Below are 27,221 nucleotides of genomic sequence, written 5' to 3'. Positions count from 1 at the left end.
GCCCCTCCTCCAGACCTCAGTTAGAATCTGTGCCCGGCCAGAGCTGGGTGCTCCTAGTGGGCTCTCCCGAGCTTGCTAGAAAGAAAGTATTTGTTAGGTTTTTTATTTTCAGTGAGATCTGCTGGCAACAGACTCACTGCTACGTGGGACTGAGGGGAGAGAAGCAAACCTACCTGCGTGCAGCTAGCTTGTGCTTCTTAGGCTACTGGACACCATTAGCTCCAGAGGGTTCGAACACAGGGCCTGACCTCGATCGTCCGTTCCCGGAGCCGCGCCGCCGTCCCCCTTGCAGGGCCAGAAGACAGAAGAAGGAGATGAAATCGGCGGCAGAAGACTCCGGTCTTTATTAAGGTAGCGCACAGCACTGCAGCTGTGCGCCATTGCTCCCACTGCACACCACACACTCCGGTCACTGTAGGGTGCAGGGCGCTGGGGGGGGGCGCCCTGGGCAGCAATAAGAATACCTTTTGGCACTAAATACACATAATACAGTCTGGAAAACTGTATATGTGTAAAAAAAAACCGCCATTAAGCTATACAAAACGTGGGAGAAGCCCGCCGCTGAGGGGGCGGGGCCTTCTTCCTCAGCACAGCAGCGCCATTTTCTCTTCACAGCTCCGCTGGAAGCAGCTCCCCAGGCTCTCCCCTGCAGTATCCTGTACAAGAAGGGTAAAAAAGAGAGGGGGGGCACATAAATTTAGGCGCAAATAGGATAATAAGCAGCTATTGGGAAAAATCACTCAGTATAGTGTAAATCCCTGTGTTATATAGCGCTGTGGTGTGTGCTGGCATACTCTCTCTCTGTCTCCCCAAAGGACTTTGTGGGGTCCTGTCCTCAGTCAGAGCATTCCCTGTGTGTGTGCGGTGTGTCGGTACAGCTGTGTCGACATGTTTGATGAGGGTTACGTGGAGGCGGAGCAGGGGCAGATAAGTGTGGTGTCGCCCCCGACGGGGCCGACACCGGATTGGATGGATATGTGGAAGGTCTTAACAGACAGTGTCAACTCCTTACATAAAAGGTTCGATGACGCAGCAGCCTTGGGACAGCCGGGACCTCAGCCCGCGCCTGCCCAGGCGTCTCAGAGGCCATCATGGCACCTCCGTCTCAGGATACGGCTGCCCTAAAGGAGCCTGCGGATAGAAAGCAGGAAGCTATCCTGAAGTCTGTGTATACACACTCGGGTACTATACTGAGACCTGCTATTGCTTCAGCATGGATGTGTAGTGCTGCAGCAGCATGGTCTGATACCCTGTCAGACAACATTGATTCCCTCGACAGGGATACTATTTTGCTAACCATCGAACATATAAAAGACGTCGTCTTATATATGCGGGATGCACAAGAGGGACATTTGCCTGCTGGCATCTAGAATTAATGCAATGTCCATTTCTGCCAGGAGAGTATTATGGACTCGGCAGTGGACAGGTGATGCTGATTCTAAAAAACACATGGAGGTTTTGCCTTATAAGGGTGAGGAATTGTTTGGGGACGGTCTCTCGGACCTCGTATCCACAGCAACAGCTGGGAAGTCAACTTTTTTTACCTCAGGTTCCCTCACAGCCTAAGAAAGCACCGTATTATCATGTACAGTCCTTTCGGCCTCAGAAAGGCAAGCGGGTCAGAGGCGCATCCTTTCTGCCCAGAGGCAGGGGTAGAGGAAAGAAGCTGCACCAGGCAGCCAGTTCCCAGGAACAAAAATCCTCCCCCGCTTCCTCTAAGTCCACCGCATGACGCTGGGGCTCCACAGGCGGAGCCAGGTGCGGTGGGGGCGCGTCTCCGAAACTTCAGCAACCAGTGGGTTCGCTCACAGGTGGATCTCTGGGCTGTACAAATTGTATCTCAGGGATACAAGCTGGAGTTAGAGGCGACTCCCCCTCGCCGTTACCTCAAATCAGCCTTGCCAGCTGCTCCCAGGGAAAGGGAGGTAGTACTGGCGGCAATTCACAAGCTGTACCTCCAGCAGGTGATAATCAAGGTTCCCCTCCTTCAACAGGGAAGGGGTTACTATTCCACAATGTTTGTGGTACCGAAACCGGACGGTTCGGTGAGACCCATTCTGAATTTAATATCCTTGAACACTTATATAAGGAAGTTCAAGTTCAAAATGGAATCGCTCAGGGCGGTTATTGCAAGCCTGGAAGAGGGGGATTTTATGGTGTCGCTGGACATCAAAGATGCTTACTTGCATGTCCCCATTTACCCACCTCACCAGGAGTACCTCAGGTTTGTGGTACAGGATTGTCATTACCAATTCCAGACGTTGCCGTTTGGTCTGTCCACGGCACCGAGAGTATTTACCAAGGTAATGGCCGAAATGATGATACTCCTTCGGAAGAAGGGAGTTATAATTATCCCGTACTTGGACGATCTCCTTATAAAGGCGAGGTCCAGAGAGCAGTTGTTAGTCAGCGTAGCACTCTCTCGGGAAGTGTTGCAACAGCACGGCTGGATTCTGAATATCCCAAAGTCGCAGCTGATTCCTGCGACGCGTCTGCTTTTCCTGGGCATGATTCTGGACACAGAACAGAAGAAGGTGTTTCTCCCGGTGGAGAAGGCCCAGGAATTGTCATCTCTGGTCAGGGACCTCCTGAAACCAAAACGGGTGTCGGTGCATCACTGCACGCGAGTCCTGGGAAAGATGGTGGCTTCTTACGAAGCAATTCCCTTCGGCTGGTTCCATGCAAGGATCTTTCAGTGGGATCTGTTAGACAAATGGTCCGGATCGCATCTTCAGATGCATCGGTTGATCACCCTGTCCCCAAGGGCCAGGGTGTCTCTGCTGTGGTGGCTGCAGAGTGCTCATCTTCTCGAGGGCCGCAGATTCGGCATACAGGACTGGGTCCTGGTGACCACGGATGCAAGCCTCCGAGGATGGGGGGCAGTCACTCAGGGAAGGAACTTCCAAGGACAGTGGTCAAGTCAGGAGACTTCACTACACATAAATATACTGGAACTAAGGGCCATTTACAACGCCCTGAGTCAAGCAGAGCCCCTGCTTCAAAACCAACCAGTGCTGATTCAATCAGACAACATCACGGCGGTCGCCCATGTAAACCGCCAGGGCGGCACAAGAAGCAGGATGGCGATGGCAGAAGCCACAAGGATTCTTCGATGGGCGGAGAATCACGTGCTAGCACTGTCAGCAGTGTTCATTCCGGGAGTGGACAACTGGGAAGCAGATTTCCTCAGCAGGCACGACCTCCACCCGGGAGAGTGGGGACTTCATCCAGAAGTCTTCCAACTGATTGTAAACCGTTGGGAAAGGCCACAGGTGGACATGATGGCGTCCCGCCTAAACAAAAAGCTAGAAAAATATTGCGCCAGGTCAAGGGACCCTCAGGCGATAGCTGTGGACGCACTAGTGACACCGTGGGTGTACCAGTCGGTTTATGTGTTCCCTCCTCTTCCTCTCATACCCAAGGTACTGAGGATAGTAAGAAAGAGAGGAGTAAGAACTATACTCATCGTTCCGGATTGGCCAAGAAGAACTTGGTAAACAGAACTACAAGAAATGATCTCAGAGGACCCATGGCCTCTGCCTCTCAGACAGGACCTGTTACAGCAGGGGCCCTGTCTGTACCAAGACTTACCGCGGCTGCGTTTGATGGCATGGCGGTTGAACGCCGGATCCTAACGGAAAAGGGCATTCCAGATGAAGTGATTCCTACGCTGATAAAAGCTAGGAAGGATGTGACAGCAAATCATTATCACCGCATATGGCGAAAATATGTTGCTTGGTGTGAGGCCAGGAAGGCCCCAACAGAGGAATTCCAGCTGGGGCGATTTCTGCACTTCCTACAGTCAGGAGTGACTATGGGCCTTAAATTGGGGTCCATAAAGGTCCAGATTTCGGCCCTATCTATTTTCTTTCAAAAAGAACTGGCTTCACTGCCTGAAGTTCAGACGTTTGTTAAGGGAGTGCTGCATATTCAGCCCCCTTTTGTGCCTCCAGTGGCACCTTGGGATCTTAACGTTGTGTTGGATTTCCTGAAATCCCACTGGTTTGAGCCACTTCAGACCGTGGAGCTAAAATTGCTCACGTGGAAAGTGGTCATGCTATTGGCCTTAGCTTCGGCTAGGCGTGTGTCAGAATTGGCGGCTTTGTCATGTAAAAGCCCTTATCTGATCTTCCATATGGACAGGGCAGAATTGAGGACTCGTCCCCAATTTCTCCCTAAGGTGGTATCAGCGTTTCATTTGAACCAACCTATTGTGGTGCCTGCGGCTACTCGGGACTTGGAGGACTCCAAGTTACTGGATGTAGTCAGGGCTTTGAAAATCTATGTAGCCAGGACGGCTGGAGTCAGAAAAACTGACTCGCTGTTTATCCTGCATGCACCCAACATGCTGGGAGCTCCTGCTTCAAAGCAAACTATTGCTCGCTGGATCTGTAACACGATTCAGCAAGCTCATTCTGCGGCAGGGTTACCGCATCCTAAATCGGTAAAAGCCCATTCCACAAGGAAGGTGGGCTCTTCTTGGGCGGCTGCCCGAGGGGTCTCGGCTTTACAGCTTTGCCGAGCTGCTACTTGGTCGGGTTCAAACACATTTGCTAAGTTCTACAAGTTTGATACCCTGGCTGAGGAGGACCTTGCCTTTGCTCATTCGGTGCTGCAGAGTCATCCGCACTCTCCCGCCCGTTTGGGAGCTTTGGTATAATCCCCATGGTCCTTACGGAGTTCCCAGCATCCACTAGGACGTCAGAGAAAATAAGAATTTACTCACCGGTAATTCTATTTCTCGTAGTCCGTAGTGGATGCTGGGCGCCCGTCCCAAGTGCGGACTCTCTGCAATACATGTATATAGTTATTGCTTAACTAAAGGGTTATTGTTATGAGCCATCTGTTACTGAGGCTCAGTTGTTGTTCATACTGTTAACTGGGTATGGTTATCACAAGTTGTACGGTATGATTGGTGTGGCTGGTATGAGTCTTACCCTGGATTTCAAATCCTTTCCTTGTTGTGTCAGCTCTTCCGGGCACAGTTTCCTTAACTGAGGTCTGGAGGAGGGGCATAGAGGGAGGAGCCAGTGCACACCAGATAGTACCTAATCTTTCTTTTAGAGTGCCCAGTCTCCTGCGGAGCCCGTCTATTCCCCATGGTCCTTACGGAGTTCCCAGCATCCACTACGGACTACGAGAAAAAGAATTACCGGTGAGTAAATTCTTATTTTCTTCCTACCCTGTGTGATTGATACTCTACATATGCTCCCCTTCCTTCCTATCCTGTGTGAGTAATACTCTACATATACTCCCTTTCCTTCCTACCCTGTGTGATTAATACTCTACATATACTCCCCTTCCTTCCTACCCTGTGTGATTCATACTCTACATATACTCCCCTTCCTTCCTACCCTGTGTGATTAATACTCGACATATACTCCCCTTCCTTCCTATCCTGTGTGATTAATACTCGACATATACTCCCCTTCCTTCCTATCCTGTGTGACTAATACTCTACATATATTCCGCTTCCTTCCTACCCTGTGTGATTAATACTCTACATATATTCCGCTTCCTTCCTACCCTGTGTGATTAATACTATACATATACTCCCCTTCCTTCCTATCCTGTGTGATTAATACTCTACATATACTCCCCTTCCTTCCTATCCTGTGTGACTAATACTCTACATATATTCCGCTTCCTTCCTACCCTGTGTGATTAATACTCTACATATATTCCGCTTCCTTCCTACCCTGTGTGATTAATACTCTACATATACTCCCCTTCCTTCCTATCCTGTGTGATTAATACTCTACATATACTCTGCTTCCTTCCTACCCTGTGTGATTAATACTCTACATATACTCTGCTTCCTTCCTACCCTGTGAGATTAATACTCTACATATACTCCCCTTCCTTCCTTCACTGTGTGATTAATACTCTACATATACTCCGCTACCTTCCTATCCTGTGTGATTAATACTCTACATATGCTCTGCTTCCTTCCTACCCTGTGTGATTAATACTCTACATATAAGCTGCTTCCTTCCTACCCTGTGTGATTAATACTCTACATATGCTCTGCTTCCTTCCTACCCTGTGTGATTAATGCTCTGCACATAGGGGGTAATTCCAAGTTGATCGCAGCAGGATTTTTGATAGCAATTGGGCAAAACCATGTGCACTGCAGGGGGGGCAGATGTAACATGTGCAGAAAGAGTTAGATTTGGGTGGGTTATTTTGTTTCTGTGCAGGGTAAATACTGGCTGCTTTATTTTTACACTGCAAATTAGACTGCAGATTGAACACACCCCACCCAAATCTAACTCTCTCTGCACATGTTATATCTGCCTCCCCTGCAGTGCACATGGTTTTGCCCAACTGCTAACAAAAATCCTGCTGCAATCAACTTGGAATTACCCCCATACTCCGCTTCCTTCCTTCACTGTGTGAGTAATACTCTGCACATACCCCCCTTCCTTCCTACCCTGTGTGAGTAATACTCTGCACATACTCCCCTTCCTTCCTACCCTGTGTGATTAATACTCTGCACACACTCCCATTCCTTCCTACCGTGTGTGATTATTACTCTGCACATACTCCCCTTCCTTCCTACCCTGTGTGATTAATACTCTGCACATACACCCCTTCCATCATACCCTGTTTGATTAATACTCTGCACATACTCCCCTTCCTTCCTACCCTGTGTGATTAATACTCTGCACATACACCCCTTCCATCATACCCTGTTTGATTAATACTCTGCACATACTCCGTCCTTCCTACACTGTGTGATTAATACTCTGCATATACTCTGCTTCCTTCCTACACTGTGCGATTAGTACTCTGCACATACTCCCCTTCCATCATATCCTGTTTGATTAATACTCTGCACATACTCCCTGTCCATCATACCCTGTGTGATTAATACTCTGCACATACTCCCCTTCCTTCCTACCCTGTGTGATTAATACTCTGCACATACACCCCTTCCTTCCTACCCTGTGTGATTAATACTCTGCACATACTCCATCCTTCCTACACTGTGTGATTAATACTCTGCACATACTCCCCTTCCTTCCTACCCTGTGTGATTATTACTCTGCACAAATAAGAACTAGACAATAATTGGTGTCACCTAAATAATCCCTGGTGCCCTCTCCAGAGGAGACAATAACTCATTGGCGTCTCCTGAGCATAATTACAGCTCTGAGATCCAGACTGAGGGAGATGGAGCAGCAGACGTAGTGCTGACAGGGGCAGGGATCTCGGTGGGCGGGTGGAGGGTAGGGAACGGGGCGTGTGGGAGGCAGCGGGAAGGGATCAGATGTTACCCAGGATGTGTGCAGACATGTCAGGCTCCAGAAAGCTGATTATTTATTAGTGTCTTTGGCACATCCCTGGGAACAGCTCCTGCCTAAAACTGCTGCCAGGAAATGTGTGTCATGAGCTTCCCCAGCCACGTGATTTGAGGTTGGGGAAGATTCAGAGTTGCACACAACCGCACCATGCCATATTTACTGCTGCACATGCTCTGTGGCCAAGAGTACGCAAGCATGGCGATTCAGTTGTGTACAACTCAGTGCATGTTCACCTGCAGCAGAGTGGGTGTAACTGAGGGGCTCCAGGGCTCCACGCATAGGGTCAGTGTTGTGAGGACGCGGGGGTGCACACGCTTAGGGTCAGTGTTGTGAGGACGCGGGGGTGCACACGCATAGGGTCAGTGTTGTGAGGACGCGGGGGTGCACACGCATAGGGTCAGTGTTGTGAGGACGCGGGGGTACACACGCATAGGGTCAGTGTTGTGAGGACGCGGGGGTGCACACGCATAGGATCAGTGTTGTGAGGACGCGGGAGTACACACGCATAGGGTCAGTGTTGTGAGGACGCGGGGGTACACACGCATAGGGTCAGTGTTGTGAGGACGCGGGGGTACACACGCATAGGGTCAGTGTTGTGAGGACGCGGGGGTGCACACGCGTACGGTCAGTGTTGTGAGCACACGGGGGTACACACGCATAGGGTCAGTGTTGTGAGGATGCGGGGGTACACACGCATAGGGTCAGTGTTGTGAGGATGCGGGGGTGCACATGATGCGGGGGTACACGCGCATAGGGTCAGTGTTGTGAGGACGCGGGGGTACACACGCATAGGGTCAGTGTTGTGAGGATGCGGGGGTGCACACTCGTAGGGTCAGTGTTGTGAAGATGCGGGGGTACACACGCATAGGGTCAGTGTTGTGAGGACGCGGGGGTACACACGCATAGGGTCAGTGTTGTGAGGACACGGGGGTACACACGCATAGGGTCAGTGTTGTGAGGACGCGGGGGTGCACACGCGTACGGTCAGTGTTGTGAGGACGCGGGGTACACACGCATAGGGTCAGTGTTGTGAGGATGCGGGGGTACACACGCATAGGGTCAGTGTTGTGAGGACGCGGGATGCACACGCGTAGGGTCAGTGTTGTGAGGACGCGGGAGTACACACGCATAGGGTCAGTGTTGTGAGGACGCGGGGGTGCACACGCGTAGGGTCAGTGTTGTGAGGACGCGGGGGTGCACACGCGTAGGGTCAGTGTTGTGAGGACGCGGGGGTACACACGCATAGGGTCAGTGTTGTGAGGACGCGGGATGCACACGCGTAGGGTCAGTGTTGTGAGGATGCGGGGGTACACACGCATAGGGTCAGTGTTGTGAGGACGCGGGGGTGCACACGCGTAGGTTCAGTGTTGTGAGGATGCGGGGGTACACACGCATAGGGTCAGTGTTGTGAGGACGCGGGGGTACACACGCATAGGGTCAGTGTTGTGAGGACGCGGGGGTACACACGCGTAGGGTCAGTGTTGTGAGGACGCGGGGGTGCACACGCGTAGGGTTAGTGTTGTGAGGACGCGGGGGTACACACGCGTAGGGTCAGTGTTGTGAGGACGCGGGGGTACACGCGCATAGGGTCAGTGTTGTGAGGACGCGGGGTGCACACGCGTAGGGTCAGTGTTGTGAGGACGCGGGGGTACACACGCATAGGGTCAGTGTTGTGAGGACGCGGGATGCACACGCGTAGGGTCAGTGTTGTGAGGACGCGGGAGTACACACGCATAGGGTCAGTGTTGTGAGGACGCGGGGGTGCACACGCGTAGGGTCAGTGTTGTGAGGATGCGGGGGTGCACATGCATAGGGTCAATGTTGTGAGGACGCGGGGGTAGACACGCATAGGGTCAGTGTTTGTGAGGACGCGGGGGTGCACACGCGTAGGGTCAGTGTTGTGAGGACGCGGGGGTGCACACGCGTAGGGTCAGTGTTGTGAGGACGCGGGGGTACACATGCATAGGGTCAGTGTTGTGAGGACGCGGGGGTGCACATGCGTAGGGTCAGTGTTGTGAGGACGCGGGGGTACACACGCATAGGGTCAGTGTTGTGAGGATGCGGGGGTACACACGTGTAGGGTCAGTGTTGTGAGGACGCGGGAGTACACACGCATAGGGTCAGTGTTGTGAGGACGTGGGGTGCACACGCATAAGGTCAGTGTTGTGAGGACGCGGGGTACACACGCGTAGGGTCAGTGTTGTGAGGACGCGGGGTGCACACGCGTACGGTCAGTGTTGTGAGGACGCGGGGGTGCACACGCGTAGGGTCAGTGTTGTGAGGACGCTGGGTACACACGCGTAGGGTCAGTGTTGTGAGGACGCGGGGGTGCACACGCATAGGGTCAGTGTTGTGAGGACGCGGAGGTGCACACGCATAGGGTCAGTGTTGTGAGGACGCGGGGGTACACACGCATAGGGTCAGTGTTGTGAGGACGCGGGATGCACACGCGTAGGGTCAGTGTTGTGAGGACGCGGGGGTACACACGCATAGGGTCAGTGTTGTGAGGACGCGGGGTACACATGCATAGGGTCAGTGTTGTGAGGACGCGGGATGCACACGCGTAGGGTCAGTGTTGTGAGGACTCGGGATGCACACGCGTAGGGTCAGTGTTGTGAGGACGCGGGATGCACACGCGTAGGGTCAGTGTTGTGAGGACGCGGGGGTGCACATGCATAGGGTCAGTGTTGTGAGGACGCGGGGGTGCACATGCATAGGGTCACTGTTGTGAGGACGCGGGATGCACACGCATAGGGTCAGTGTTGTGAGGACGCGGGGATGCACATGCATAGGGTCAGTGTTGTGAGGACGCGGGATGCACATGCATAGGGTCAGTGTTGTGAGGACGCGGGATGCACACGCATAGGGTCAGTGTTGTGAGGACGCGGGGGTACACACGCATAGGGTCAGTGTTGTGAGGACGCGGGATGCACACGCATAGGGTCAGTGTTGTGAGGACGCGGGGGTACACATGCATAGGGTCAGTGTTGTGAGGACGCGGGATGCACATGCATAGGGTCAGTGTTGTGAGGACGCGGGGGTACACACGCATAGGGTCAGTGTTGTGAGGACGCGGGATGCACACGCATAGGGTCAGTGTTGTGAGGACGCGGGGGTACACACGCGTAGGGTCAGTGTTGTGAGGACGCGGGGGTACAGACGCGTAGGGTCAGTGTTGTGAGGATGCGGAAGTAAACACGTGTAGGGTCAGTGTTGTGAGGACGCGGGGGTACACACGCGTAGGGTCAGTGTTGTGAGGACGCGGGGGTGCACATGCATAGGGTCAGTGTTGTGAGGACGCGGGGGTGCACACGCATAAGGTCAGTGTTGTGAGGACGCGGGGGTACACACGCGTAGGGTCAGTGTTGTGAGGACGCGGGATGCACACGCGTAGGGTCAGTGTTGTGAGGACGCGGGATGCACACGCGTAGGGTCAGTGTTGTGAGGACGCGGGGGTGCACACGCGTAGGGTCAGTGTTGTGAGGACGCGGGGGTACACACGCATAGGGTCAGTGTTGTGAGGATGCGGGGGTACACACGCATAAGGTCAGTGTTGTGAGGACGCGGGATGCACACGCATAGGGTCAGTGTTGTGAGGACGCGGGATGCACACGCGTAGGGTCAGTGTTGTGAGGATGCGGGGGTGCACACGCATAAGGTCAGTGTTGTGAGGACGCGGGATGCACATGCGTAGGGTCAGTGTTGTGAGGACGCGGGGGTGCACACGCATAAGGTCAGTGTTGTGAGGACGCGGGGGTGCACACGCATAAGGTCAGTGTTGTGAGGACGCGGGGATGCACATGCATAGGGTCAGTGTTGTGAGGATGCGGGGGTGCACATGCATAGGGTCAGTGTTGTGAGGACGCGGGGATGCACACGCATAGGGTCAGTGTTGTGAGGACGCGGGATGCACACGCATAAGGTCAGTGTTGAGGATGCGGGGGTGCACACGCGTAGGGTCAGTGTTGTGAGGACGCGGGGGTACACACGCATAGGGTCAGTGTTGTGAGGACGCGGGGGTGCACATGCATATGGTCAGTGTTGTGAGGACGCGGGGGTGCACATGCATATGGTCAGTGTTGTGAGGACGCGGGGATGCACATGCGTAGGGTCAGTGTTGTGAGGACGCGGGGGTGCACATGCGTAGGGTCAGTGTTGTGAGGACGCGGGGGTGCACACGTGTAGGGTCAGTGTTGTGAGGACGCGGGGGTACACACGCATAGGGTCAGTGTTGTGAGGACGCGGGGGTACACACGCATAGGGTCAGTGTTGTGAGGATGCGGGGGTACACATGCATAGGGTCAGTGTTGTGAGGATGCGGGGGTACACACGCATAAGGTCAGTGTTGTGAGGACGCGGGGGTGCACATGCGTAGGGTCAGTGTTGTGAGGACGCGGGGGTACACACGCATAGGGTCAGTGTTGTGAGGATGCGGGGGATGCACATGCATAGGGTCAGTGTTGTGAGGACGCGGGGGTGCACATGCGTAGGGTCAGTGTTGTGAGGACGCGGGGGTACACACGCATAGGGTCAGTGTTGTGAGGACGCGGGGGTACACATGCATAGGGTCAGTGTTGTGAGGACGCGGGGGTGCACATGCGTAGGGTCAGTGTTGTGAGGACGCGGGGGTACACACGCATAAGGTCAGTGTTGTGAGGACGCGGGGGTGCACACGCATAGGGTCAGTGTTGTGAGGACGCGGGGGTGCACACGCGTAGGGTCAGTGTTGTGAGGACGCGGGGGTACACACGCATAGGGTCAGTGTTGTGAGGACGCGGGGGTGCACACGCGTAGGGTCAGTGTTGTGAGGACGCGGGGGTGCACACGCATAGGGTCAGTGTTGTGAGGACGCTGGGGTACACACGCATAGGGTCAGTGTTGTGAGGACGCGGGGGTACACACGCGTAGGGTCAGTGTTGTGAGGACGCGGGGGTGCACACGCATAGGGTCAGTGTTGTGAGGACGCGGGGGTACACACGCATAGAGTCAGTGTTGTGAGGACGCGGGGGTACACACGCGTAGGGTCAGTGTTGTGAGGACGCGGGGGTACACATGCATAGGGTCAGTGTTGTGAGGACGCGGGGATGCACACGCGTAGGGTCAGTGTTGTGAGGACGCGGGGGTGCACACGCATAAGGTCAGTGTTGTGAGGACGCGGGGGTGCACACGCATAGGGTCAGTGTTGTGAGGATGCGGGATGCACACGCATAAGGTCAGTGTTCTGAGGACGCGGGATGCACACGCATAGGGTCAGTGTTGTGAGGATGCGGGGGTACACATGCATAGGGTCAGTGTTGTGAGGACGCGGGGGTGCACACGCATAGGGTCAGTGTTGTGAGGACGCGGGGGTGCACGCATAGGGTCAGTGTTGTGAGGACGCGGGATGCACACGCATAGGGTCAGTGTTGTGAGGACGCGGGAGTACACATGCGTAGGGTCAGTGTTGTGAGGACGCGGGGGTGCACATGCATAAGGTCAGTGTTGTGAGGACGCGGGAGGCACACGCATAGGGTCAGTGTTGTGAGGACGCGGGATGCACACGCATAAGGTCAGTGTTGTGAGGACGCGGGATGCACACGCATAGGGTCAGTGTTGTGAGGACGCGGGGGTACACACGCATAGGGTCAGTGTTGTGAGGACGCGGGGGTACACACGCGTAGGGTCAGTGTTGTGAGGACGCGGGGGTACACACGCGTAGGGTCAGTGTTGTGAGGATGCGGGGGTACACACGTGTAGGGTCAGTGTTGTGAGGATGCGGGGGTACACACGCGTAGGGTCAGTGTTGTGAGGACGCGGGGGTGCACATGCGTAGGGTCAGTGTTGTGAGGACGCGGGGGTGCACACGCATAAGGTCAGTGTTGTGAGGACGCGGGGGTACACACGCGTAGGGTCAGTGTTGTGAGGACGCGGGATGCACACGCGTAGGGTCAGTGTTGTGAGGACGCGGGATGCACACGCGTAGGGTCAGTGTTGTGAGGACGCGGGGGTGCACACGCGTAGGGTCAGTGTTGTGAGGACGCGGGGGTACACACGCATAGGGTCAGTGTTGTGAGGATGCGGGGGTACACACGCATAAGGTCAGTGTTGTGAGGACGCGGGATGCACACGCATAGGGTCAGTGTTGTGAGGACGCGGGATGCACACGCGTAGGGTCAGTGTTGTGAGGATGCGGGGGTGCACACGCATAAGGTCAGTGTTGTGAGGACGCGGGATGCACACGCGTAGGGTCAGTGTTGTGAGGACGCGGGGGTGCACACGCATAAGGTCAGTGTTGTGAGGACGCGGGGGTGCACACGCATAAGGTCAGTGTTGTGAGGACGCGGGGATGCACATGCATAGGGTCAGTGTTGTGAGGATGCGGGGGTGCACATGCATAGGGTCAGTGTTGTGAGGACGCGGGGATGCACACGCATAGGGTCAGTGTTGTGAGGACGCGGGATGCACACGCATAAGGTCAGTGTTGTGAGGACGCGGGATGCACACGCATAAGGTCAGTGTTGAGGATGCGGGGGTGCACACGCGTAGGGTCAGTGTTGTGAGGACGCGGGGGTACACACGCATAGGGTCAGTGTTGTGAGGACGCGGGGGTGCACATGCATATGGTCAGTGTTGTGAGGACGCGGGGATGCACATGCGTAGGGTCAGTGTTGTGAGGACGCGGGGGTGCACATGCGTAGGGTCAGTGTTGTGAGGACGCGGGGGTGCACACGCGTAGGGTCAGTGTTGTGAGGACGCGGGGGTACACACGCATAGGGTCAGTGTTGTGAGGACGCGGGGGTACACACGCATAGGGTCAGTGTTGTGAGGACGCGGGGGTACACACGCATAGGGTCAGTGTTGTGAGGACGCGGGGGTACACATCCATAGGGTCAGTGTTGTGAGGACGCGGGGATGCACACGCGTAGGGTCAGTGTTGTGAGGACGCGGGGGTGCACACGCATAAGGTCAGTGTTGTGAGGACGCGGGGGTGCACACGCATAGGGTCAGTGTTGTGAGGATGCGGGATGCACATGCATAAGGTCAGTGTTGTGAGGACGCGGGATGCACACGCATAGGGTCAGTGTTGTGAGGATGCGGGGGTACACATGTATAGGGTCAGTGTTGTGAGGACGCGGGGGTGCACACGCATAGGGTCAGTGTTGTGAGGATGCGGGGGTGCACGCATAGGGTCAGTGTTGTGAGGACGCGGGATGCACACGCATAGGGTCAGTGTTGTGAGGACGCGGGAGTACACATGCGTAGGGTCAGTGTTGTGAGGACGCGGGGGTGCACATGCATAAGGTCAGTGTTGTGAGGACGCGGGAGGCACACACATAGGGTCAGTGTTGTGAGGACGCGGGATGCACACGCATAAGGTCAGTGTTGTGAGGACGCGGGATGCACACGCATAGGGTCAGTGTTGTGAGGATGCGGGGGTACACATGCATAGGGTCAGTGTTGTGAGGACGCGGGGGTGCACACGCATAGGGTCAGTGTTGTGAGGATGCGGGGGTGCACACGCATAGGGTCAGTGTTGTGAGGATGCGGGGGTGCACGCATAGGGTCAGTGTTGTGAGGACGCGGGGGTGCACACGCATAAGGTCAGTGTTGTGAGGACGCGGGGGTGCACACGCATAGGGTCAGTGTTGTGAGGACGCGGGGGTACACACGCATAGGGTCAGTATTGTGAGGATGCGGGGGTACACACGCATAAGGTCAGTGTTGTGAGGACGCGGGGGTGTACACGCATAGGGTCAGTGTTGTGAGGATGCGGGATGCACACGCATAAGGTCAGTGTTGTGAGGACGCGGGATGCACACGCATAAGGTCAGTGTTGTGAGGACGCGGGGGTACACACGCGTAGGGTCAGTGTTGTGAGGACGCGGGGATGCACATGCATAGGGTCAGTGTTGTGAGGACGCGGGGGTACACACGCATAGGGTCAGTGTTGTGAGGACGCGGGGGTACACACGCATAGGGTCAGTGTTGTGAGGACGCGGGGATGCACATGCATAGGGTCAGTGTTGTGAGGACGCGGGGGTACACACGCGTAGGGTCAGTGTTGTGAGGACGCGGGGATGCACATGCATAGGGTCAGTGTTGTGAGGACGCGGGGATGCACATGCATAGGGTCAGTGTTGTGAGGACGCGGGGGTACACACGCATAGGGTCAGTGTTGTGAGGACGCGGGGGTACACACGCGTAGGGTCAGTGTTGTGAGGACGCGGGGGTGCACACGCATAGGGTCAGTGTTGTGAGGACGCGGGGATGCACATGCATAGGGTCAGTGTTGTGAGGACGCGGGGGTACACACGCATAGGGTCAGTGTTGTGAGGACGCGGGGGTACACATGCATAGGGTCAGTGTTGTGAGGACGCGGGGGTGCACACGCATAGGGTCAGTGTTGTGAGGATGCGGGATGCACACGCATAAGGTCAGTGTTGTGAGGACGCGGGGGTGCACATGCATAGGGTCAGTGTTGTGAGGATGCGGGGGTACACACTCGTAGGGTCAGTGTTGTGAGGACGCTGGGGTGCACACGCATAGGGTCAGTGTTGTGAGGACGCGGGGGTACACATGCATAGGGTCAGTGTTGTGAGGACGCGGGATGCACACGCGTAGGGTCAGTGTTGTGAGGACGCGGGGGTACACACGCATAGGGTCAGTGTTGTGAGGATGCGGGGGTACACACGTGTAGGGTCAGTGTTGTGAGGATGCGGGGGTACACACGTGTAGGGTCAGTGTTGTGAGGATGCGGGGGTGCACACTCGTAGGGTCAGTGTTGTGAGGATGCGAGGGTACACACGCATAGGGTCAGTGTTGTGAGGACGCGGGGGTGCACATGCGTAGGGTCAGTGTTGTGAGGACGCGGGGGTGCACACGTGTAGGGTCAGTGTTGTGAGGACGCGGGGGTACACACGCGTAGGGTCAGTGTTGTGAGGACGCGGGGGTACACACGCATAGGGTCAGTGTTGTGAGGACGCGGGGGTGCACATGCATAGGGTCAGTGTTGTGAGGATGCGGGGGTACACACGCATAGGGTCAGTGTTGTGAGGACGCGGGATGCACACGCATAGGGTCAGTGTTGTGAGGACGCGGGGGTACACACGCGTAGGGTCAGTGTTGTGAGGACGCGGGGGTACACACGTGTAGGGTCAGTGTTGTGAGGAAGCGGGGGTGCACATGCATAGGGTCAGTGTTGTGAGGATGCGGGGGGTGCACACGCATAGGGTCAGTGTTGTGAGGACGCGGGGGTGCACACGCATAGGGTCAGTGTTGTGAGGACGCGGGGGTGCACACGCATAGGGTCAGTGTTGTGAGGACGCGGGATGCACACGCATAGGGTCAGTGTTGTGAGGACGCGGGGGTACACACGCATAGGGTCAGTGTTGTGAGGACGCGGGGGTGCACACGCATAGGGTCAGTGTTGTGAGGACGCGGGGGTGCACACGCATAGGGTCAGTGTTGTGAGGATGCGGGGGTACACACGCATAGGGTCAGTGTTGTGAGGACGCGGGGGTACACACGCATAGGGTCAGTGTTGTGAGGACGCGGGGGTGCACACGCATAGGGTCAGTGTTGTGAGGACGCGGGATGCACACGCGTAGGGTCAGTGTTGTGAGGACTCGGGGGTGCACACGCATAGGGTCAGTGTTGTGAGGACGCGGGGGTGCACACGCATAGGGTCAGTGTTGTGAGGACGCGGGATGCACACGCGTAGGGTCAGTGTTGTGAGGACGCCGGGGTACACACGTGTAGGGTCAGTGTTGTGAGGACGCGGGGGTACACACGCGTAGGGTCAGTGTTGTGAGGACGCGGGGGTGCACACGCATAGGGTCAGTGTTGTGAGGAAGCGGGGATGCGCACGCATAGGGTCAGTGTTGTGAGGACGCGGGATGCACACGCATAGGGTCAGTGTTGTGAGGACGCGGGGGTGCACATGCATAGGGTCAGTGTTGTGAGGACGCGGGGGTGCACATGCATAGGGTCAGTGTTGTGAGGACGCGGGGGTACACACGTGTAGGGTCAGTGTTGTGAGGACGCGGGGGTGCACATGCATAGGGTCAGTGTTGTGAGGACGCGGGGGTGCACATGCATAGAGTCAGTGTTGTGAGGACGCGGGGGTGCACATGCATAGGGTCAGTGTTGTGAGGATGCGGGGGTACACACGTGTAGGGTCAGTGTTGTGAGGACGCGGGGGTACACACTCGTAGGGTCAGTGTTGTGAGGACGCGGGATGCACACGCGTAGGGTCAGTGTTGTGAGGATGCGGGGGTACACACGTGTAGGGTCAGTGTTGTGAGGATGCGGGGGTACACACGTGTAGGGTCAGTGTTGTGAGGACGCGGGGGTACACACGCGTAGGGTCAGTGTTGTGAGGACGCGGGGGTGCACACGCATAGGGTCAGTGTTGTGAGGACGCAGGGGTACACACGCATAGGGTCAGTGTTGTGAGGACGCGGGGGTACACGCATAGGGTCAGTGTTGTGAGGACGCGGGGGTACACACGCATAGGGTCAGTGTTGTGAGGACGCGGGGGTACACACGCGTAGGGTCAGTGTTGTGAGGACGCGGGATGCACACGCATAGGGTCAGTGTTGTGAGGACGCGGAGGTACACACGTGTAGGGTCAGTGTTGTGAGGACGCGGGGGTACACACGCGTTGATATCTGCCCTTATTTCCATGTACGTTACCCACAACTCTGAATGGGCCCCAGTACCCAATACTTTGGGGAACAGGCATTGTGAATGACGTACACGTTAAGCACACCGGCTACACGTGTATTGCTGAATAGTGCATGCACCGAGTGTTACTTATCCCCAGTGATCTGCTATAGAATACACAGTGGGCATGGGGTGAGCAGAACGTTGTATACAGGGGTACATGGTAACGGTGTGTTACCCGCTGGTGGTTACTGGGGGATGGGGGGGGGGGGGGCAGACTCTGTACATTGGCCCTCATTCCGAGTTGTTCGCTCGGTATTTTTCATCGCATCGCAATGAAAATCCGCTTAGTACGCATGCGCAATGTTCGCACTGCGACTGCGCCAAGTAACTTTGCTATGTAGAAAGTAATTTTACTCACGGCTTTTTCATCGCTCCGGCGATCGTAATGTGATTGACAGGAAATGGGTGTTACTGGGCGGAAACACGGCGTTTCAGGGGCGTGTGGCTGAAAACGCTACCGTTTCCGGAAAAAACGCAGGAGTGGCCGGAGAAACGGTGGGAGTGCCTGGGCGAACGCTGGGTGTGTTTGTGACGTCAACCAGGAACGACAAGCACTGAACTGATCGCACAGGCAGAGTAAGTCTGAAGCTACTCCAAAACTGCTACGAGGTTTGTGATCGCAATATTGCGATTACTTCGGTCGCACTTTTAAGAAGCTAAGATACACTCCCAGTAGGCGGCGGCTTAGCGTGTGTAACTCTGCTACATTCGCATTGCGACCGATCAACTCGGAATGAGGGCCAATATACAGTATATAATCTCACATCTCTTCCTCCTTCTCAGACATCATGCACGACAGTCTGCTGGAGGAAAAGACCAAACTCATTGATCCACAGGCTATTATGTCTTCTATACCACGGAAAGGCCAGGCCACAGTACAATGGCGGTGAGTGTGATTGGTGGCACTGCACGCGGTGCAGGACTGGGGAAGGGCAGATAGAGGCTGGGTAATAAGAGGCAAACACAAGGGGCGAAAAGGGCAGAAAGAGGCTGAGTAATGGGAGGCAGACACAAGGGGAGGGAAGGGCAGCTAGAGGCTGGGTAATGGGAGGAAGACACAAGGGGAGGGAAGGGCAGATAGAGGCTGGGTAATGGGAGGCAGACACAAGGGGAGGGCAGATAGAGGCTGGGTAATGGGAGGCAGACACAAGGGGAGGGAAGGGCAGATAGAGGCTGGGTAATGGGAGGCATACACAAGGGGGGCAAGGGCAGATAGAGGCTGGGTAATGGGAGGCAGACACAAGGGGAGGGAAGAGCTGGGGAAGGGCAGATAGAGGCTGGGTAATGGGAGGCAGACACAGGGGGAGGGAAGAGCTGGGGAAGGGCAGATAGAGGCAGGGTAATGGGTGGCAGACATAAGGGGAGGGAAGGGCTGGAGAAGGGCAGATAGAGGCAGGGTAATGGGAGGCAGACACAGGGGGATGGAAGGGCTCGGGAAGGGCAGATAGAGGCTGGGTAATGGGAGGCAGACACAAGGGGGGCAGATAGAGGCAGGGTAATGGGAGGCAGACACAATCGGAGGGAAGGGCTGGGGAAGGGCAGATAGAGGCTGGGTAATGGGAGGCAGACACAGAGGGATGGAAGGGCTGGGGAAGGCCAGATAGAGGCTGGGTAATGGGAGGCAGACACAAGGGGAGGGAAGGGCAGATAGAGGCTGGGTAATGGGAGGCAGACACAAGGGGGGCAAGGGCAGATAGAGGCAGGGTAATGGGAGGCAGACACAATCGGAGGGAAGGGCTGGGGAAGGGCAGATAGAGGCTGGGTAATGGGAGGCAGACACAAGGGGAGGGAAGGGCAGATAGAGGCTGGGTAATGGGAGGCTGACACAAGGGGAGAGAAGGGCAGATAGAGGCTGGGTAATGGGAGGCAGACACTGGGATAAAAGGGCAGATAGAGGCTGGGTAATGGGAGGTAGACACAGGGGGAGGGAAGGGCAGATAGAGGCTGGGTAATGGGAGGCTGACACAAGGGGAGGGAAGGGCAGATAGAGGCTGGGTAATGGGAGGCAGACACAAGGGGAGGGAAGGGCAGATAGAGGCTGGGTAATGGGAGGCTGACACAAGGGGAGAGAAGGGCAGATAGAGGCTGGGTAATGGGAGGCAGACACAGGGGGATGGAAGGGCTGGGGAAGGGCAGATAGAGGCTGGGTAATGGGAGGTAGACGCAAGGAGCAGGCCTAGGATAGAGGCTGGGATAGGTAATGGGAGGCAGTTAGGGGCTCGTTTCTGATAATTGGTCCAGGGCAGACATGTTGGTGATGGATCTGTAGTTAGTTTGATCATATAAATGATTATTCTGTTATCCTAGATTAGTTATTGGCAGGAAGCCGGGGCGATGAGATGACAGCTGTGTATATGGGAGCTATGTGGGGAATGCAGAGGTGACATCGGTTCCCTTATATCTCTAACAGGTACTGTCAGGTCTCTTCTATGGAGCTGGACAAGTTTCTAGAAGATGTGAGGTGAGAAGTCCTGTGTGCCAGGTGTCTGACACCAGCTATGTGTCACCCACTGTTCCCCTGCCCCAGTATATTCCTGTCCATCTTTCCCTCATCCTGATTCGTCTGTCCCTCATCCTGATCCGTCTGTCCCTCATCCTACTCATCTATCTATATGTCTATCTGTCTGCCTTTCTCTCATCCTGATCCGTCTGTCCCTCATCCTGATCCGTCTGTCCCTCATCCTACTCATCTATCTATATGTCTATCTGTCTGCCTTTCTCTCACCCTGATCCGTCTGTCCCTCACCCTGATCCGTCTGTCCCTCATCCTGATCCGTCTGTCCCTCATCCTGATCCGTCTGTCCCTCATCCTGATCCGTCTGTCCCTCATCCTACTCATCTATCTGTATGTCTATCTGTCTGTCTGTCTCTCATCCTGATCCATCTGTCTCTCATCCTGATCCATCTGTCTCTCATCCTACTCATCTGTCCCTCATCCTGATCCGTCTGTCCCTCATCCTGATCCATCTGTCCCTCATCCTGATCCATCTGTCCCTCATCCTACTCATCTATCTGTATGTCTATCTGTCTGTCTGTCTCTCATCCTGATCCATCTGTCTCTCATCCTACTCATCTGTCCTTCATCCTGATCCATCTGTCTCTCATCCTACTCATCTGTCCCTCATCCTGATCCATCTGTCCTTCATCCTGATCCGTCTGTCCCTCATCCTGATCCGTCTGTCCCTCATCCTACTCATCTATCTGTATGTCTATCTGTCTGTCTGTCTCTCATCCTGATCCATCTGTCTCTCATCCTACTCATCTGTCCACCTGTCTCTCATCCTGCCTGTCTCTCATCCTGTCCATCTGCCTCTCTGTCCATTTGTCAGTACCATGTCTCTCATCCTGTCTCTCTCTCTCCCTCTGTCAGTCCCCTGTCTCTATCTTCCTCTCCGTCTGTCAGTCCCCTGTCTCTCTCTTCCTCTCCGTCTGTCAGTCCCCTGTCTCTCTCTTCCTCTCCGTCTGTCAGTCCCCTGTCTCTCTCTTCCTCTCCGTCTGTCAGTCCCGTTTCTCTCTTCCTCTCCGTCTGTCAGTCCCCTGTCTCTCTCTTCCTCTCCGTCTGTCAGTCCCCTGTCTCTCTCTTTCTCTACGTCTGTCAGTCACCTGTCTCTCTTTCTGTCTGTCAGTCAGTCAGTCACCTGTCTCTCTTTTTGTCTGTCAGTCAGTCAGTCACCTGTCTCTCTTTCTCTTTCTGTCTGTCAGTCCTGTGTGTGTGTGTGTGTGTGTGTGTGTCTCTCTCTCTGTCAGTCACCTGTCTCTCTCTCTCTCTCTCTCTCTCTCTCTCTCTCTCTCTGTCAATACCGTCTCTCTCTCTCTCTGCCAGTCACCTGTCTCTCTCTCTCTCTCTCTCTCTCTCTCTCTGTCTGTCAGTCCCGTGTCTCTCTCTCTCTCTGTCAGTCTCGTCTCTCTCTCTCTGTCTGTCAATACCCTGTCTCTCTCTCTGTCTGTCAGTCCCCTGTTTCTCTCTCGCTGTCAGTCACCTGTCTCTCTCTCTGTCAGTCCCCTGTCTCTCTTTCTGTCAGTCCCCTGTCTCTCTCTCGCTGTCAGTCCCCTGTCTCTCTCTCGCTGTCAGTCACCTGTCTCTCTCTGTCTGTCAGTCCCCTGTCTCTCTCTCGCTGTCAGTCCCCTGTCTCTCTCTCGCTGTCAGTCACCTGTCTCTCTCTGTCTGTCAGTCCCCTGTCTCTCTTTCTGTCAGTCTCCTGTCTCTCTCTCTGTCAGTCCCCTGTCTCTCTTTCTGTCAGTCCCCTGTCTCTCTCTCGCTGTCAGTCCCCTGTCTCTGTCTGTCAGTCCCCTGTCTCTCTTTCTGTCAGTCCCCTGTCTCTCTCTCGCTGTCAGTCCCCTGTCTCTCTCTCGCTGTCAGTCACCTGTCTCTCTCTCTCTCTGTCAGTCCCCTGTCTCTCTTTCTGTCAGTCCCCTGTCTCTCTCTCGCTGTCAGTCCCCTGTCTCTCTCTCGCTGTCAGTCCCCTGTCTCTCTCTCGCTGTCAGTCACCTGTCTCTCTCTCTCTCTGTCAGTCCCCTGTCTCTCTGTCAGTCCCCTGTCTCTCTTTCTGTCAGTCCCCTGTCTCTCTCTCGCTGTCAGTCCCCTGTCTCTCTCTCTCTGTCAGTCCCCTGTCTCTCTCTCTCTCTCTCTCTGTCAGTCCCCTGTCTCTCTCTCTCTGTCAGTCCCCTGTCTCTCTCTCTCTCTCTCTGTCAGTCCCCTGTCTCTCTTTCTGTCAGTCCCCTGTCTCTCTCTGTCAGTCTCCTGTCTCTCTCTCTCTGTCAGTCCCCTGTCTCTCTTTCTGTCAGTCCCCTGTCTCTCTCTCGCTGTCAGTCCCCTGTCTCTCTCTCGCTGTCAGTCCCCTGTCTCTCTCGCTGTCAGTCCCCTGTCTCTCTTTCTGTCAGTCCCCTGTCTCTCTCTCGCTGTCAGTCCCCTGTCTCTCTCTCGCTGTCAGTCACCTGTCTCTCTCTCTCTGTCAGTCCCCTGTCTCTCTTTCTGTCAGTCCCCTGTCTCTCTCTCGCTGTCAGTCCCCTGTCTCTCTCGCTGTCAGTCCCCTGTCTCTCTTTCTGTCAGTCCCCTGTCTCTCTTTCTGTCAGTCCCCTGTCTCTCTCTCGCTGTCAGTCCCCTGTCTCTCTCTCTCTGTCAGTCCCCTGTCTCTCTCTCGCTGTCAGTCCCCTGTCTCTCTCTCGCTGTCAGTCACCTGTCTCTCTCTCTCTCTGTCAGTCCCCTGTCTCTCTTTCTGTCAGTCCCCTGTCTCTCACGAGGTCCTGCTTACAATTCCTGTGTTTTACGGTTTCCCTAGAAATGGAATTTACCCACTCATGAACTTTGCTGTGTCTCGTCCTCACATCCTGCCGCGCGTCCTGTCACAGTCCCAGGAAGACATACAGACCGCACAGACCCCCACACCTGAGCCCCTGGAGGTGGAGACCCGGAAGGTAAGTGGACTATACATGGTCTTCTATCCAGCTGATTATAATCTGGTGAGATGAGATTATTATTGGGTGGAAGATGTTAATCTGTGCGTGTGAGTGGGAGAGATAATAGTGGCTTCAGCGCTAATCTGTCACTGCGCATATTTAGATGCAACATCCGTCGCACCATGAGAGATTGCACCAGCCATATGGAGGTGCAGATTCTCGTCTGAACATGGCCATCCGTGTCAGTGCAATTGCGTCTTATGATGCAGTCGCAGACTGCGACACTCCCACATCTGGCCAGCCTCCCCGCTGTCACCACCCACAAACGCCCACTTAAATTGCTTCTCTCAGCGTGCAGTTCCGATCTGAGCCTTTGCGATGTAACCGTCGGGATGGCATGCGCAGACCGAAACATTGCCGTTGTATCCACCTCTAAACGAGGACTCACTCTGTCCCCCTTGTCACTACAGGTAATCCAGATGCACTGCAACCTAGAGCCCAGAGAAGACAAGGCACGCTTACACGTATGTATCATGTACATGTCATTTCCAGGAAAAGACTGAGTGCATACAACTAGTCACAAAGGAGCAGACCCCATAACCTGTCCCCGTATCCAGTCCCTTACCTGCTACCTGTCCCCGTATCCTGTCCCTTACCTAGTACCTGTCCCCGTATCCTGTCCCTTACCTGGTACCTGTCCCCGTATCCTGTCCCTTACCTGGTACCTGTCCCCGTATCCTGTCCCTTACCTGGTACCTGTCCCCTTACCCGGTTCCTGTCCCCTTACCTGGTACCTGTCCCCGTATCCTGTCCCTTACCTGGTACCTGTCCCCTTAGCTGGTACCTGTCCCCGTATCCAGTCCCTTACCTGCTACCTGTCCCCGTATCCTGTCCCTTACCTAGTACCTGTCCCCGTATCCTGTCCCTTACCTGGTACCTGTCCCCGTATCCTGTCCCTTACCTGGTACCTGTCCCCGTATCCTGTCCCTTACCTGGTACCTGTCCCCGTATCCTGTCCCTTACCTGGTACCTGTCCCCTTACCCGGTTCCTGTCCCCTTACCTGGTACCTGTCCCCGTATCCTGTCCCTTACCTGGTACCTGTCCCCTTACCTGGTACCTGTCCCCGTATCCTGTCCCTTACCTAGTACCTGTCCCCTTACCTGACACCTATCCCCGTATCTTGTCCCTTACCTGGTACCTGTCCCCGTATCCTGTCCCTTACCTGGTACCTGTCCCCGTATCCTGTCCCTTACCCGGTACCTGTCCCCGTATCCTGTCCCTTACCTGGTACCTGTCCCCGTATCCTGTCCCTTACCTGGTACCTGTCCCCGTATCTTGTCCCTTACCTGGTACCTGTCCCCGTATCCTGTCCCTTACCTGGTACCTGTCCCCGTATCCTGTCCCTTACCTGGTACCTGTCCCCGTATCCTGTCCTCTTACCTGGCACCAGTCCCCGTATCCTGTCCCTTACCCGCTACCTGTCCCCGTATCCTGTCCCTTACCTAGTGCCTGTCCCCGTATCCTGTCCCTTACCTAGTACCTGTCCCCGTATCCTGTCCCTTACCTGCTACCTGTCCCCGTATCCTGTCCCTTACCTGGTACCTGTCCCCTTATCCTGTCCCTTAGCTAGTACCTGTCCCCGTATCCTGTCCCTTACCTGGTACCTGTCCCCGTATCCTGTCCCTTACCTGGTACCTGTCCCCGTATCCTGTCCCTTACCTGGTACCTGTCCCCGTATCCTGTCCCTTACCTGCTACCTGTCCCCGTATCCTGTCCCTTACCTAGTACCTGTCCCCGTATCCTGTCCCTTACCTGGTACCTGTCCCCATATCCTGTCCCTTACCTGGTACCTGTCCCCGTATCCTGTCCCCTTACCTGGTACCTGTCCCCGTATCCTTTCCTCTTACCTGGTACCTGTCCCCGTATCCTGTCCCTTACCCGGTACCTGTCCCCGTATCCTGTCCCTTACCTGGTACCTGTCCCCGTATCCTGTCCCTTACCTGGTACCTGTCCCCGTATCCTGTCCTCTTACCTGGTACCTGTCCCCGTATCCTGTCCCTTACCTGGTACCTGTCCCCGTATCCTGTCCTCTTACCTGGTACCTGTCCCCGTATCCTGTCCCTTACCTGGTACCTGTCCCCGTATCCTGTCCCTTACCTGGTACCTGTCCCCGTATCCTGTCCCTTACCTGCTACCTGTCCCCGTATCCTGTCCCTTACCTAGTACCTGTCCCCGTATACTTTCCCTTACCTGGTACCTGTCCCCGTATCCTGTCCCTTACCTGGTACCTGTCCCCGTATCCTGTCCCCTTACCTGGTACCTGTCCCCGTATCCTTTCCTCTTACCTGGTACCTGTCCCCGTATCCTGTCCCTTACCCGGTACCTGTCCCCGTATCCTGTCCCTTACCTGGTACCTGTCCCCGTATCCTGTCCCTTACCTGGTACCTGTCCCCGTATCCTGTCCTCTTACCTGGTACCTGTCCCCGTATCCTGTCCTCTTACCTGGTACCTGTCCCCGTATCCTGTCCCTTACCTGGTACCTGTCCCCGTATCCTGTCCTCTTACCTGGTACCTGTCCCCGTATCCTGTCCCTTACCAGGCACCTGTCCCCGTATCCTGTCCCTTACCTAGTACCTGTCCCCGTATCCTGTCCTTTATCTGGTACCTGTCCCCGTATCCTGTCCCTTACCTGCTACCTGTCCCGGTATCCTGTCCCTTACCTGGTACCTGTCCCCGTATCCTGTCCCTTACCTGGTACCTGTCCCTGTATCCTGTCCCTTACCTGGTACCTATCCCTGTATCCTGTCCTCTTACCTGGCACCTGTCCCCGTATCCTGTCCCTTACCTAGTACCTGTCCCCGTATCCTGTCCCTTACCTGGTACCTGTCCCCGTATCCTGTCCCTTACCTGGTACCTGTCCCCGTATCCTGTCCCTTACCTGGTACCTGTCCCCGTATCCTGTCCCTTACCTGGTACCTGTCCCTGTATCCTGTCCCTTACCTGGTACCTGTCCCTGTACTCTTACCTGGCACCTGTCCCCGTATCCTGTCCCTTACCTGACACCTGTTCCCGTATCCTGTCCCTTACCTGGTACCTGTCCCCGTATCCTGTCCCTTACCTGACACCTGTCCCCGTATCCTGTCCCTTATCTGGTACCTGTCCCCGTATCCTGTCCCTTATCTGGTACCTGTCCCCGTACCCTGTCTCCTAGCCTGGCACCTGTCCCCGTATCCTGTCCCTTACCTGGTACCTGTCCCCGTATCCTGTCCTCTTACCTGGTACCTGTCCCCGTATCCTGTCCCTTACCTGGTACCTGTCCCCGTATCCTGTCCTCTTACCTGGCACCTGTCCCCGTATCCTGTCCTCTTACCTGGTACCTGTCCCCGTATCCTGTCCTCTTACCTGGTACCTGTCCCCGTATCCTGTCCCTAACCTGGCACCTGTCCCCGTATCCTGTCCTCTTACCTGGTACCTGTCCCCGTATCCTGTCCTCTTACCTGGTACCTGTCCCCGTATCCTGTCCCTAACCTGGCACCTGTCCCCGTATCCTGTCCTCTTACCTGGTACCTGTCCCCGTATCCTGTCCTCTTACACGGTACCTGTCCCCGTATACTGTCCTCTTACCCGGTACCTGTCCCCGTATCCTGTCCCTTACCTAGTACCTGTCCCCGTATCCTGTCCTTTATCTGGTACCTGTCCCCGTATCCTGTCCTCTTACCTGGTACCTGTCCCCGTATCCTGTCCCTTACCTGACACCTGTCCCCGTATCCTGTCCCTTATCTGGTACCTGTCCCCGTATCCTGTCCTCT

General features: G+C 55.4%; 1 protein-coding gene across 1 annotated transcript in view; it reads left to right on the top strand.

Moving 5' to 3' along the window:
• NRBP2 (nuclear receptor binding protein 2) overlaps window positions 1–27,221 on the top strand; it is a 315,133-nt gene that overhangs the window by 273,184 nt on the left and 14,728 nt on the right. The window contains exons 12-15 of the mRNA XM_063921103.1: window positions 18,798–18,900; window positions 20,425–20,475; window positions 23,294–23,429; window positions 23,882–23,935. Of these exons, the coding sequence (XP_063777173.1) occupies window positions 18,798–18,900; window positions 20,425–20,475; window positions 23,294–23,429; window positions 23,882–23,935 (344 nt within the window). The remainder of the gene's footprint in view (window positions 1–18,797; window positions 18,901–20,424; window positions 20,476–23,293; window positions 23,430–23,881; window positions 23,936–27,221) is intronic.

This window comes from Pseudophryne corroboree, chromosome 5, assembly GCF_028390025.1.
Source record: "Pseudophryne corroboree isolate aPseCor3 chromosome 5, aPseCor3.hap2, whole genome shotgun sequence".
In the NCBI taxonomy this organism is placed as follows: domain Eukaryota; kingdom Metazoa; phylum Chordata; class Amphibia; order Anura; family Myobatrachidae; genus Pseudophryne; species Pseudophryne corroboree.
The sequence above is the reverse complement of the archived record's forward strand: the minus strand, read 5'-3'. Positions and strand labels throughout refer to the sequence as shown.